Here is a 12,466-nt window from a genome sequence, read left to right as displayed (position 1 = left end):
TAGTCTTACAATGACATCTTTGACACCATGAAGATGATCAGACCCTATTCCGTGAGCTAGAGTTGCAGCTCAACATTGAGAAATCTGTTTTGAGCCCAGTAGAAAGAATAGAGTTCATAAGAGTCTCCTTGGACACTATTTCAGACAGGGCTTGTCTTCCCTCCAACAAATTCTCAACATTAGCAAATCTCATCTCAAAGATTCAAGTCAGTCCACAGACATCAGTAAGAAGTTGTCTTCAATTACCCACACACATGGCAGCCTACACCTTTGTGATGCCATATGCCAGCTTCCAGAGGTGGCTCAGGACTGTTTATACTCTGAACAAACACAGTATGAGCAAATTAGTGTTGGTCCCTCATCAGGTACAAGACTCTCAATTTTTGGAGGGACCCAGATAATGTCTGCATAGGGATTCCATTTGTTTAACCTACTCCTATCAGTGTAACAACAGATGCATCCCTGGTGGATTGGGGACACACATGGTAAGCCTCATGACCCAGGGCAAATGGTCTGTCCAAGAGATGCGACTATACATCAACCTCCTTAAACTGAGGGCAGTCAGGAACGCCTGTATCGGTTTCCTGCCTCTAATCAGGAACAAGTCTATAAAGATTCTGACAGACAACATAGTTGGCATGTTCTATATCAACAGATATGGAGGAGCCAGGTCCCCTTCCCTTTGTGCCAAAGTGGTAAAGTTCTGCAATTGATGCATAGCCATTTCCATCCTTATTTTGGCAATTTACCTTCTAGAGATACAGAACAGCTTAGCAGATGACCTTGGTAGGCATTTCTCCTAGGACTACAAATGTGTGTTGGATCCTCAAATTCTCAGTCAAATTTTTCAGACTTGGGTCCCTCCCCTCAAAAGAAACCAATAAGATATGCAAACATTTTTCTCAAGGAGGAACTTGGGTACTCTCTCTTTGGGAGATGCCTTCCTCCTTCCTTGGACAAGAAACCTTCTATATGCTTTTCCGCCAACACCATTTATTCTAAACGTGATCAGCAAGATCAAACACAACAAAGCTAAAATTATATTAATAGTCCCAATGTTGCCAAGACAGAGATGGTATCCTTACCTGATTCACCTCGGTAATTGTCAGGTGATCAGCCTCCCATCCATTCCTCATCTTTCCAAGGGCATCGGCTGTACTTTTCATCCCCACCTGAAGATACTTCACCTCAAAGCTTGGCTCCTTGATGGTTCATGGGACTAGAATCAACTTGCTCCAAGGAGGTAAACTGGTATAATTGAGCCATGGGAAAGAGTCCACAAAGTACACTTATCTCCCCAGGTGGAAAAGATTCAGCCTGTAGTATGTCCAGAAAGGTGTTCCTACGGTTTATTCTTCTCTCGCAATCAGTCCTTGATTACCTCCTACAGCTAAAAAGATGGAATTATCTATGAACTCTATCCGGGTCCACTTGACTATAACAGCTTTTCATTCAGTTGCTGAGGGATTCTCATTCTTTACCCATCCTACAACTGTAAGGTTTCTGAGAGGATTAGGGAACTTTTTTCACTAAAATAAGGAACCCACACCTATCTGGAATTTGAATTTAGTACTTAAATGCCGTATGAGGCCTTCTTTTAAGCCAATGCCTACATTTTTCCTCATTAGTTTATCTCAGAAGATAGCATTTTTGGTTGTTTTCACCTCAGCTTGTAGGATGGGAGAAATAGGGTTTCTATGTCAGATTCTCCATTTTATAATATTTTTCAAGGACAAAGTTTCATTATGTCCACACCCTAAATTTTTACCCAACGTGTCATATAAGTTTTGCATCAACCAGGTTATCCACCTTCTGTTTTTTCTCCAAGCCTCATCAGTTGAGAGAGGAGGCAGTTTTGCACACTTTGAACGTTAGGAAGGTGGTAACCTTTTATGCAGACAAAACTAAATCACTTAGGAAATCGCTCAGACTGTTTGTGGCTATTGCAGATAGATCCAAAGGTTCGGTGATTTCCACTCAGAGACTCTTTAGGTGGATATCTGACTGTATCATATTGTGCTATAAATGTTCAGATATACAGCTTCCTTCTAGAGTGTTGGCCTGTTCTACAAGATCTCTACTTCTATAAAAGCAGGGACCTACAACCCATCCTGGACAATGATCCCACACTTTCACAGACCTTGGGTGGCTGGCCAGTCCTCGCCCACAGGCAACCTGCCAACCTGAAACATATTCTCACCAGTAACTCCACACCGCACCATGGGAACTCTAGCTCAGGAACCAATCCATGCAACAAACCTCGATGCCAACTCTGCCCACATATCTACACCAGCGACACCATCACAGGACCTAACCAGATCAGCCACACCATCACCGGTTCATTCACCTGCACGTCCACCAATGTAATATACACCATCATATGCCAGCAATGCCCCTCTGCTATGTACATCGGCCAAACTGGACAGTCGCTTCGGAAAAGGATAAACGGACACAAATCAGATATTAGGAATGGCAATATATAAAAACCTGTAGGAGGACACTTCAACCTCCGTGGCCACACTATAGCAGACCTTAAGGTGGCCATCCTGCAGCAAAAAAACTTCAGGACCAGACTTCAAAGAGAAACTGCTGAGCTTCAGTTCATCTACAAATTTGACACCATCAGCTCAGGATTAAACAAAGACTGTGTGAATGGCTTGCCAATTACAGAACCAGTTTCTCCTCCCTTGGTTTTCACACCTCAACTGCTAGAACAGGGCCTCATCCTCCCTGATTGAACTACCTCATTATCTCTAGCTTGCCTGCATATATATATACCTGCCCCTGGAAATTTCCACTACATGCATCTGACGAAGTGGGTATTCACCCACGAAAGCTCATGCTCCAAAACATCTGTTAGTCTATAAGGTGCCACAGGACTCTTTGCTGCTTTTACAGATCCAGACTAACACAGCTACCCCTCTGATAATATCTACTTCTATGGCATTACACAAGAATGTCCCTGTTCTGAGCATTTTGTAAGGCTACTATTTGGTCTTACATACATACCTTCTTCAAGCATTGTGCAGTGGTTTAGTAGACCATATACTGCTGTTGGGAATGCTGTGTTGTCTTGAGTCCTGACTTGGCTTTGAAGCTCCCCTCTCCAGCTGAGGGTACTGCTCAGTAATCACCTTGGTAAGCACCATAGGGGGCCTACTGAAAGGAGGAGAGATTACTCACCCTGTGCAGTAACTGGAGATGTGTCCCTCTGTTGGTGCTCTGCTACCCATCTTCCTTCCTCTCTGCTTTGGAGAATCCTCTGGGGATGTGGTAGAGAAGGAACTGAGGGCAGTTTGCCCGCGCAGCCCTGTGTAGCCTCAGAGTGGGGGATTAGGAAGCATAGAGCACATGCACAGGCCGAATAGTCACTGCCACCAAAAGTCTCTGATTAACGGCGCCCGGGGTGTGAGTATGCTTGAAGTGCTGCATCCATAGGGATGCACATCTCAAAGAAATCCACTTAACTGCACAAGGTGAGTAACCTCTCTTTATTCATACTCCTGTAATTATCCAAATAAACGTACACTTTATTATGTATAAAATATACCAGAAATATGTTGTATTACAATTACCCGAAGTCTGGTCTCTACACAACTCCTCTCTGTAGAACTGGATTCTGTACAGGACAGGTTTATCCCATCCAGCTACCTGAACACTTGTGACCTGAGGCTGAAATTAAAAGCAGGGTTCTAGGAATACTGTTTAATCTTCAAAACAGCACAACCATCTGTCAGTCCTGATTTCAGAGCAAGTGCAACGTTATCTGTTCTACAAGTAAAGGTGGGCAAACAGGGGCTTCTTTAGCTAGGAAAAGCTGTCAATGAGAAGAACATAGACATGTAGTTTAAGCCCCAAATCTATGAGGGGAAGGATATTTCCAGTTATCTTTGACGTCACTGAATAATTTAAATAACAAAGAGCTGCTATTTGGTGGAGGTTTGAAATAGTGTGAGCTCATGCAGTTACTGTAATGTCCAATCCCTGCTGGGATGAATAGACATTGCAGTATCTGTGTACTTACCGCCCAAAATGTTGTGATAAATGTGTCCTCCTCCATCACCTCCTAGGGGAGGCACAGCATGTGTCAGACAGAGTCCCATCCAAGATTAATTTTCATTGCATCTTCAAAAGACTCTTATTTTCAGACAATTGTAGGGATGTCAGGCTGAGACAACTGACTTGTGGAGATTTCAAAATTCTCAGTGAATCACATACTTGAATTCTATTCAGGTTCTAATATGACCCTCATCACAGTAGTAACTGAGCATCTTTCAGAAGTGCCGTCAGCGATGTGACTAGACCAGGGGTTGGCAACCTTTCAGAAGTAGTGTGCCAAGTATTCATTTATTCATGCTAATTTAAGGTTTCGCAGGCCGGTCATACATTTTAACTTTTTTAGAAGGTCTCTTTCTGTAAGTCTATAATATCTGTAGTCTATAAACTATTGTTGTATGTAAAGTAAACAAGATTTTTAAAATGTTTAAGAAGCTTCATTTTAAAATTAAATTAAAATGCAGAGCCCCCCGGACTAATGGCCAGGACCATAGAATCATAGATTATTAGGGTTGGAAGGGACCTCAAAAGATTGTCTAGTCCAACCCCCTGCTCAAAGCAGGACCAAATCCCAAAATGGCCCCCTCAAGGAATGAACTCACAACCCTGGGTTTAACAGGCCAATGCTCAAACCACTGAGCTATCCCTCCTCCCCACCCTGGAAGGGGAGGAGGGGAAAGAAGGATTGAGCTGACAACCTTGGGTTTAGCAGGCTGACGCTAAAACTACTGAGCTATCCCCCAGGATCTGGGCAGTGTGAGTGCCACTGAAAATAAGCTCGCGTGCGGTCTTCGGCACCCGTGCCATAGGTTGCCTATCCCTGGACTAGACCCTGTCATGTGTGATTCATTCTTTCTGTATTCCTCTCCCCAAGGAGGAGAGTTTCTGTGTCTGCGGGTTATTTCTATTCTTCAAAGTAATTTAGTATATTAAATGTACACTGTGTTCTGTGTTTATTTTAGCAAGGCAGGTAGAATTGTACCTTGCACCAGGAGTGAAAGGATAGTGAGGGTTATGATGGTCTTTAGAGCCTGTGGGTGTATGTTCCACAGTTCGATGTTGTCCCCTGAGAAAATTCTGTCTCTTTCACAGATGAGCCTTACCTGTGCAATTTCATTGTATTGTAGTTTTGGTCCTTAGCCCAGACTTTAGGCTCTAAGGCATTGTGAGGACAAAGGGTTGAGTGCCTTAAAAAGTGACTAACTGAATATCCATCAACATAAGAGAGAGAGTTTGCATGAATCTAATTTACACTAGTCTAAATCTGCCGTAATTTTATTGAAATCAGTAGAGTTATTCCAGATTTTCACTGTTGCATCAGATCAGAATCTGGCCTAAAGACTTTAAAATCTGTTTTAAAATAAATTCAAAATCAGGGAGTTTCCCCTGGAAATAGTGAGACTTGGCAGATCTGCACATACAGCCTTTGTTTGGGGAGTGAGAGCCTTTTGTGTACTAGAGACACATTTAAAATAAGTGTTGCCATTTTCAGAATGGGAAGGCATATTTGGAGATTGTACAATGTCCCTGTAAACAAGAAACATCTGTTAATTTCAGTTCTGTACAGAACACGGGGAAAAAATGTTTGCCCATAAGAAAAGGAGAAAGTGATTTTGAGAGCTAGCAATATAGGAAAAATATAAAAGAATGATTGAGAGTATCCCTTTAATGTATGTGATTGTTGTTGTAGCCATGTTGGTTCCAGCATATTAGAGAGACAAGGTGAGTGAGGTAATAGCTTTTATTGGACCAACTTCTGTTGGTGAGAGAGACAAGCTTTTGAGCTTACGTGAACCTGAAGAAGAGCTCTGTGTAAACTTGAAATCTTGTCTTTCTGACCAGCAGAGGTTGGTCCAATATAAGATATATTCTCACCTGCCTAATGTCCCTTTAAGTAAAACTTGTCCCCCAGTCGTGCTTTCATTATTGTTGCTGCTGCTGTATAAACCAAGGACAAAACAGAAAGGCCCAGAAGGGTCAGCTTCAACAAAGGTGACAGGTGGAAAAAGGTGAGTGGGAAGGAAGGAAATGGTACTTGAGCCTCTGGAAAAGTGTCACAAGCAGTGGGAGATAAAGGAAAAATGGAAATGATAAGTAGACTGCTTCCTTTTTGTCACTGCAGTAGAAAATGTTTCTTTCTTTGTTGATTGCTAGCCATGACCTGGCAGTATCCTCGCTGTCTATTCATGTTTCTGTTTTAGTTGTCCCAGTTTTGTCCTTCTGATAAAGCTGTTCTGATTGCCCAGAAGACATGCTTGCTGTTGGCTGCAGCAGTTGATCTGGAAATGGGGCGATGCAGTTTAACACTCACTGAACAGGTAGAGTGCTGTTGTGTGAACAGGTATAGTGCTGGCTCTTTATATATGGGGCAGGTGTACATCTGGCTTTTAATGTACCCTAAACATAGCTTCTTTTGGTGTTTTTATAATTCTCAGTTATTTCACGTAGGACGGGAGCTTGAAAATATAAGCCTTTCCCAATATAGAGTAAATAAATGCGCATGTTGCTTTACAAACAATATAAGATATTGGACCAAATTCTCAGCTGCTGTAAATTGATTTTGTTGACTTCAATGGAGCTAAATGAATTTACACTATTAGAGGATCTGGGCCAGTGTTCCTGCCCCCAGGAGTTTACATTACCATCTACATTAAGATAATGTGTAAGCAGGGGTGATGACGAACTGGGGTGGAAAAGGCAGATTAAGACTATAGCAGTAGGATTATGCAGTTGCTGAGGTGGTGATATGAATATCATGAAAGTCACAGGTTTTATTTTCTGATACATACGCACACCCTGGAGGAGAATATTCAGGTTAATAGATTGTGGAAGATGAACAGAAGTCTGAGTGGTGATCAGTGCAAAGGTTTGCTGAGCGGGGTTCAGTGCTGGGGCCTCTGTCTTTTCTACAGAGAACATTGCACAGAAATAGGTTTCTTTTTAAAAAACACTCTGGGATTTACTCTCCCCTGTGAGTACTGGCACTAATTTTGACACTATGATCTTGCCTTTGCACCTCATTTGACAAATATTGAGAGCCTAGCCATGCAGAACAGACCAGTGCTGCTAGTTTAGGGTTTCTCAAACGGGTCACGGCAGGCCTGGAAGTGGCACGGGCCGAGGGACTTACTGGCTGCTGCTTCAGCAGCTCCCGTTGGCCTGTAGCAACTATCTGCAGCCAGTGGGAGCCACAATTGGCCAGACTTGTGGACGGGGCAGGTAAACAAACCGACCCGGCCCGGCCTGCCAGGAGAGTTCCCTACACAAGCGGCAACCCCTGTTTGAGAAACCCTGTGCTAATTGCTCTCATTTTGTTTGCAACCTATGCATGGCCCTTCTTACAACTCGATATGGTGTCAGGTGATGATACCATTCTGGAGTCCAGGATTTGATTTCTGATACAAATATAGGTGATAATGCCCTCTGTTACTCTGCCAAGGGGCTGGAGGTTCAATTTCTCATTCCACTCAGATTATAGAGCCCTGTGTTACTGCTATGCTGGGTACTTGGGTTTAGTTCTGATGCTAGTCTCTTACTCGCCAGACAGGCTGCAAGCATTGCACTGCATAGACAGGAATGTTCAACTTTTTTGAGAATGTCTTGCACTCAGTAGCAATGTTTTCTGGCTGGTGGTTCATATAAGCCATGTCCCTAAGAGTCGTCTTATGTGCCTGGACCAATGGAGCCTCAGGTGTGAAGGATCCTTAATGCTTTGAATGAGGTGTAAAGGTCTCTCCTAAAGAAGACGAAAAAGAAAACTGAGTGCAGATGCTGCATTAGAGTTAGCCTGACTTTTCACTTATTAAGTAGCCAGGTACTCTGGAGGCTTCTCTACTGTAGTTTGCTGTGAGATTTATTTTCATATTTCTTTTTGAAAACATAGTTTAAAAATAATGTATTAATTTCACAAAATAGATTGAGCTTCTGTCTCAGGCCCTTCATCACATCCAGGCATGCAGGGAAATCTGGAATGTTCTGAAGCTAACAGGTAAGTTAGAAATTCTGTAACCAAATGCTGTTGATTATGTAGTATAGCAGTACTTAGAATAAATATTTTTAAGAATCTTATCACTTTGAAGGAAAATTTGTGTATCAAGGAACTGCTCTTTCCAATTCAAAAGTGTTGAAACATCTGAATTACAAGTGATTTGATGTAAGAACTAGAGAGCCAGAAGCACAATGATTTTTGTCTCGTTGTCTAGATGCTGTCTGATTCAGCAGGTTTGGAACTCAAAGATTGCAGATTAATTTTACGGGCTGGCCAATGACTAGAGCAACCTGTACAAAAATTCCCAGTATCAGAGGGGTAGCCATATTAGTCTGGATCTGTAAAAAGCAACAGAGTCCTGTGGCACCTTATAGACTAACAAACATATTGGAGCATGAGCTTTCGTGGGTGAACACCCACTTCGTCAAATGCATGTAATGGAAATTTCCAGAGGCAGGTATAAATATGCAGGCCAGAATCAGGCTAGAGATAACAAGGTCAGTTCAATCAGGGAGGATGAGGCCCTCTTCCAGCAGTTGAGGTGTGAACACCAAGGGAAGAGAAACTGCTTTTGTAGTTGGCTTGCCATTCACAGTCTTTGTTTAATCCTGAGCAGATGATGTCAATTTTGCAGATGCACTGAAGCTCAGCAGTTTCTCTTTGAAGTCTGGTCCTGAAGTTTTTTTGCTGTAGGATGGCTACTTTAAAATCTGCTATTGTGTGGCCAGGAAAATTGAAGTGTTCTCCTACAGGTTTTTGTATATTGCCATTCCTAATATCTGACTTGTGTCCATTTATCCTTTTACGTAGGGACTGTCCAGTTTGGCCAATGTACATAGCCGAGGGGCAGTGCTGGCACATGATAGCATATATAACATTGGTGGATGTGCAGGTGAATGAACCGGTGATGGTTGAGCACCACACCATAGCAACTCTAATTTAGGAACCAATCCATGCAACAAACCTCAATCCCAACTCTGTCCACATATCTACACCAGCAACACCATCACAGGACCTAACCATATCAGCTACAACATCACCGGTTCATTTACTTGCACGTCCACCAAAGATGACACAAAAGAACAAACAATACATTTCACAAAATATGTTCTCTTTATTCTTAAAATGACTTTTTTGAAAAAGCATCTACTTTTCACGCCTTCACAAATAGGCAGATATTCCTCTTAGCCGCCAGGGACCTTTTGATGAAATTATGTATAGGAATTTCTTTTTGCAATCTCCTGGTGGCAATGGGGCATAATGTTTGCTCTTATGTTTGTGCTGACTATTTTCTGGGTGTCCTGAGTGGGCCAATTCTCAGCTTTAGTTTCAAATGTACTCTACTCACAGGAAAGGTTTATTCTAAAGAAAAAAGAAAGAACAAGAAGCGAGTTGTTAAATGGTAAAGCAGTCAAATACGTACAGAGACTTCAAAGTCCATATATCAGGTTCTTAGCAGTACTGGTGAGTTTGCTGGCTTGAAAGTCCCTCTGGAACACATCCACAGCTTGGATGGGTCATTCAGTCCTTTGTTCAATGCTTCAGTTTGTAGAAAAGTTACTCCAGAGATAAGCAGGAATGAAGACAAAATGGAGAAGATGCAGCAGCCTTTTATATTCTTTTGCTATGTGGCTGGTACTTCCTTTGTCCCAAACACAAGCTTCACAGCACATGGCATGGAAAGCCGTGGAGTTCTTTGTCCACAGACATGCCCCTACATGTTTTGCTGACTCATAAGGTGTAGCCCCTCGCTTCTTTCCATGGATTCATTGTACTGCTGATGACCCTTGATGGGTCATCGAACAAGCTAGATGTCAATCTGTCTGGGGTAGGGTCCCAACTTTCTACTTGCACAAAACCAAAATCCTTGCCTTGCCCACCTCAGCTCCCTCCGTCCCCCTCCCTCTGTCATTCATTCTCCCCACTCACTCGCTCATTTTCACCGGGCTGGCTCGTGGGAGTTGGGGTGCAGGAATGGTATGGGCTCTGGCTGGGGATGCAGGCTCTCGGGTGGTGCCAGAAATGAGGAGTTCAGGATACAGGAGGGGGCTCTGGGCTCATGCAGTGGGTTGGGATGCAGGAGGGGGTGAGGGCTCCGGCTGGGGGTATAGGCTCTTGGGTGTGTCCAGGTATGAGGGATTTGGAGTGCAGGAAGGTGCTTGAGGCTGTGGAGTGGAGCCGAGGGGTTCAGAGTATGGGAGGAGGCTCTGGGTTGAGGGAGGGGGAGGGGATATGGGCTCTGGGCTAAGGTGCAGGTTCCAGGGTGGGGCCAGAAATGAGGGGTTTAGGGTGTGGAAGGGGGATTCAGGCTGGGGCAGGGGGTTGGGGTGCAGGGGGAGTAAGTGCTCCAGCTGGGGGTGCAGGTACTGGGGTGGGGCTGGGGATGAGGGGTTTGGGGTGTAAGAGGGTGCTCCGGGCTGGGACTGGGGGGTTTGGAGGGCAGGAGAGGGATCAGGGCTGGGGTAAAGGATTAGGGCATGGGAGGGGATCAGGGTTGCAGGCTCCAGGTGGCGCTTACCTCAAGCAGCTCCCGGAAACAGCGGCAGGTCCCTCTGTGGCTCCTACGTGGAGGCGCGGCCAGGTGGCACTGCGCAGTGCCCCATCTGCAGGTGCTACCCCCGCAGCTCCCACTGTCCGCGGTTCCCGGCCAGTGGGAGCTGCAGAACTGGCCCTTGGGGAGGGGACAGCGTGCGGAGTCCCCCTTGTTCCCCCTACACGTAGGAGCTGGAGGGGTGACATGCTGTTGCTTCTGGGAGCTGCGCGGAGCCATGGCAGGCAGGGAGCCTGCCTTAGCCCTGCTGCGCCACTGACGACTTTTTAACAGTCCAGTCAGCAGTGCTGACCAGAGCCGCCAGGATCCCTTTTTGTTTGGGCATTCCAATTAAAAACCAGACACCTGGCAACCCTATCTGGGAGTGTCATCCAGAAACACAGCAGGAGTTTGGAAATACAGCTGTACCCTGCATATCTATAACTCATAATACAAAGGTGATACAAACATATAAATGAGATTATCATACTTGGCAAATTATAACATTTTTGCAGATACCTTACATGGCATATCTGATCAGATTCATTGCAATTTTATAATACTGGTATCAATAACATCACAGCGTTCTGCATATTCCATACAGCATCACATATTCAAATATCAATCTGATGGTTTTTCAGTTTCCCTTACAAGATTGTAGTATATGGCAACAAGCTCTCCTGAAGAAAGATACTGCTAGCACTTCTCTTAGCTTCTAGTCATTATTATGTAGGAGGCCTCCTCTGTGTGGTTATGTTACTCTTTTTATAATGTGTAGAACAATATTTTAAACTCTATGAAGCTGCCATTATTTTGCTTAGTGCACCATCTCTATAAGGTGTGAGAGAAAGTGATATGTTTAATGAAAAGGAGCATTTCTGAGCCATCATACTGCTCAAAAGCAATGTCCTTTGTAGAAACAGCAGTATAGGAGCCTACTGCGCACTTTCTATTTGACTTCAATACCCATTTAATAAACAGAAGAAATGTATTGCTTAATATTTAATCTTAGTGACAAATTCTGCTTTAAGTGGGAGTGGTGCACACATCTGTGAGCCCAGAAGTTGACCCTAATGATTAATCTTAAATTGTTCTGATTGTTACAGCATGAAGAAAATAGGTTCACAATCCCAGCCTGTCAGTCTCATAATGAAGAGTCCCTTTACAATTAAGAAGCTGTCCTCTGACTCTGAATAGTCATCTACTTTTCTTTCCAAGAGAGTTCCCAATTTCTGCAGAGCAAAAAGTGCTTGTCACGTTGGAATATTAAGAAAGTTGCTTGCTTTGGAGGTAGTCCTCTCTATGTAGGTGTAACTTACTAGGGATTATTTACTCCAGATTAATGCTGCGAGAAAATGTCAGGAGTTTAATCTGTGCAGTGTATATTTATGTGGTTCAGACATAAGTAAACCTCATAGTTTGTTCCTTACTGTTAAGTTTCAGTGCCGTGGTTTAAGGATTTTTCTGCTACTGAGGGCAAAGCTGCATCTTGCAGCTTCGTTTCATAACCTGACTGTAACAGATTGACTAATAACAGGCAATATGGTGTGTCCTCTGCAGGAGATTTCTCCAAAGACCCAACAGACACATTGCTGCTGCTTTATGAATTTGAAGCAAGAGCCAAACTCAATGATCCAGAACTGGACAGCCTGTTGGAATTGGTGTGGGAACTGCCACAAATAGAGACTAAGATGCTGGAAACCATTGCTTGTAAGGGCTCTGTTTACATTTCCACAGTTCTTAAGGTCATGTAAAGAAAGTTGGCCATGGCTGCATCTTATGATATTCTTTCACTTTCATTTGGAGTGGGTAGGATTATGCTCTACAGCAATGAAAATCTATGCAAAATCCAGGCATTCTTTGTTGCCTGTGGGAGGTATTTGTGATCATGG

The 12,466-nt window shown here is 43.7% G+C and overlaps 1 protein-coding gene across 1 annotated transcript in view; it reads left to right on the top strand.

Moving 5' to 3' along the window:
• TEX11 (testis expressed 11) overlaps positions 1 to 12,466 on the top strand; it is a 147,084-nt gene that overhangs the window by 111,410 nt on the left and 23,208 nt on the right. Inside the window, exons 24-26 of the mRNA XM_030575123.1 lie at positions 6,258 to 6,374; positions 7,972 to 8,044; positions 12,135 to 12,284. Coding sequence (XP_030430983.1) covers positions 6,258 to 6,374; positions 7,972 to 8,044; positions 12,135 to 12,284 — 340 coding nt within the window. The remainder of the gene's footprint in view (positions 1 to 6,257; positions 6,375 to 7,971; positions 8,045 to 12,134; positions 12,285 to 12,466) is intronic.

This window comes from Gopherus evgoodei, chromosome 9, assembly GCF_007399415.2.
Source record: "Gopherus evgoodei ecotype Sinaloan lineage chromosome 9, rGopEvg1_v1.p, whole genome shotgun sequence".
Lineage (NCBI taxonomy): Eukaryota > Metazoa > Chordata > Testudines > Testudinidae > Gopherus > Gopherus evgoodei.
Note: the sequence above shows the minus strand (reverse complement) of the source record. Positions and strands in the feature narration are given on the sequence as shown.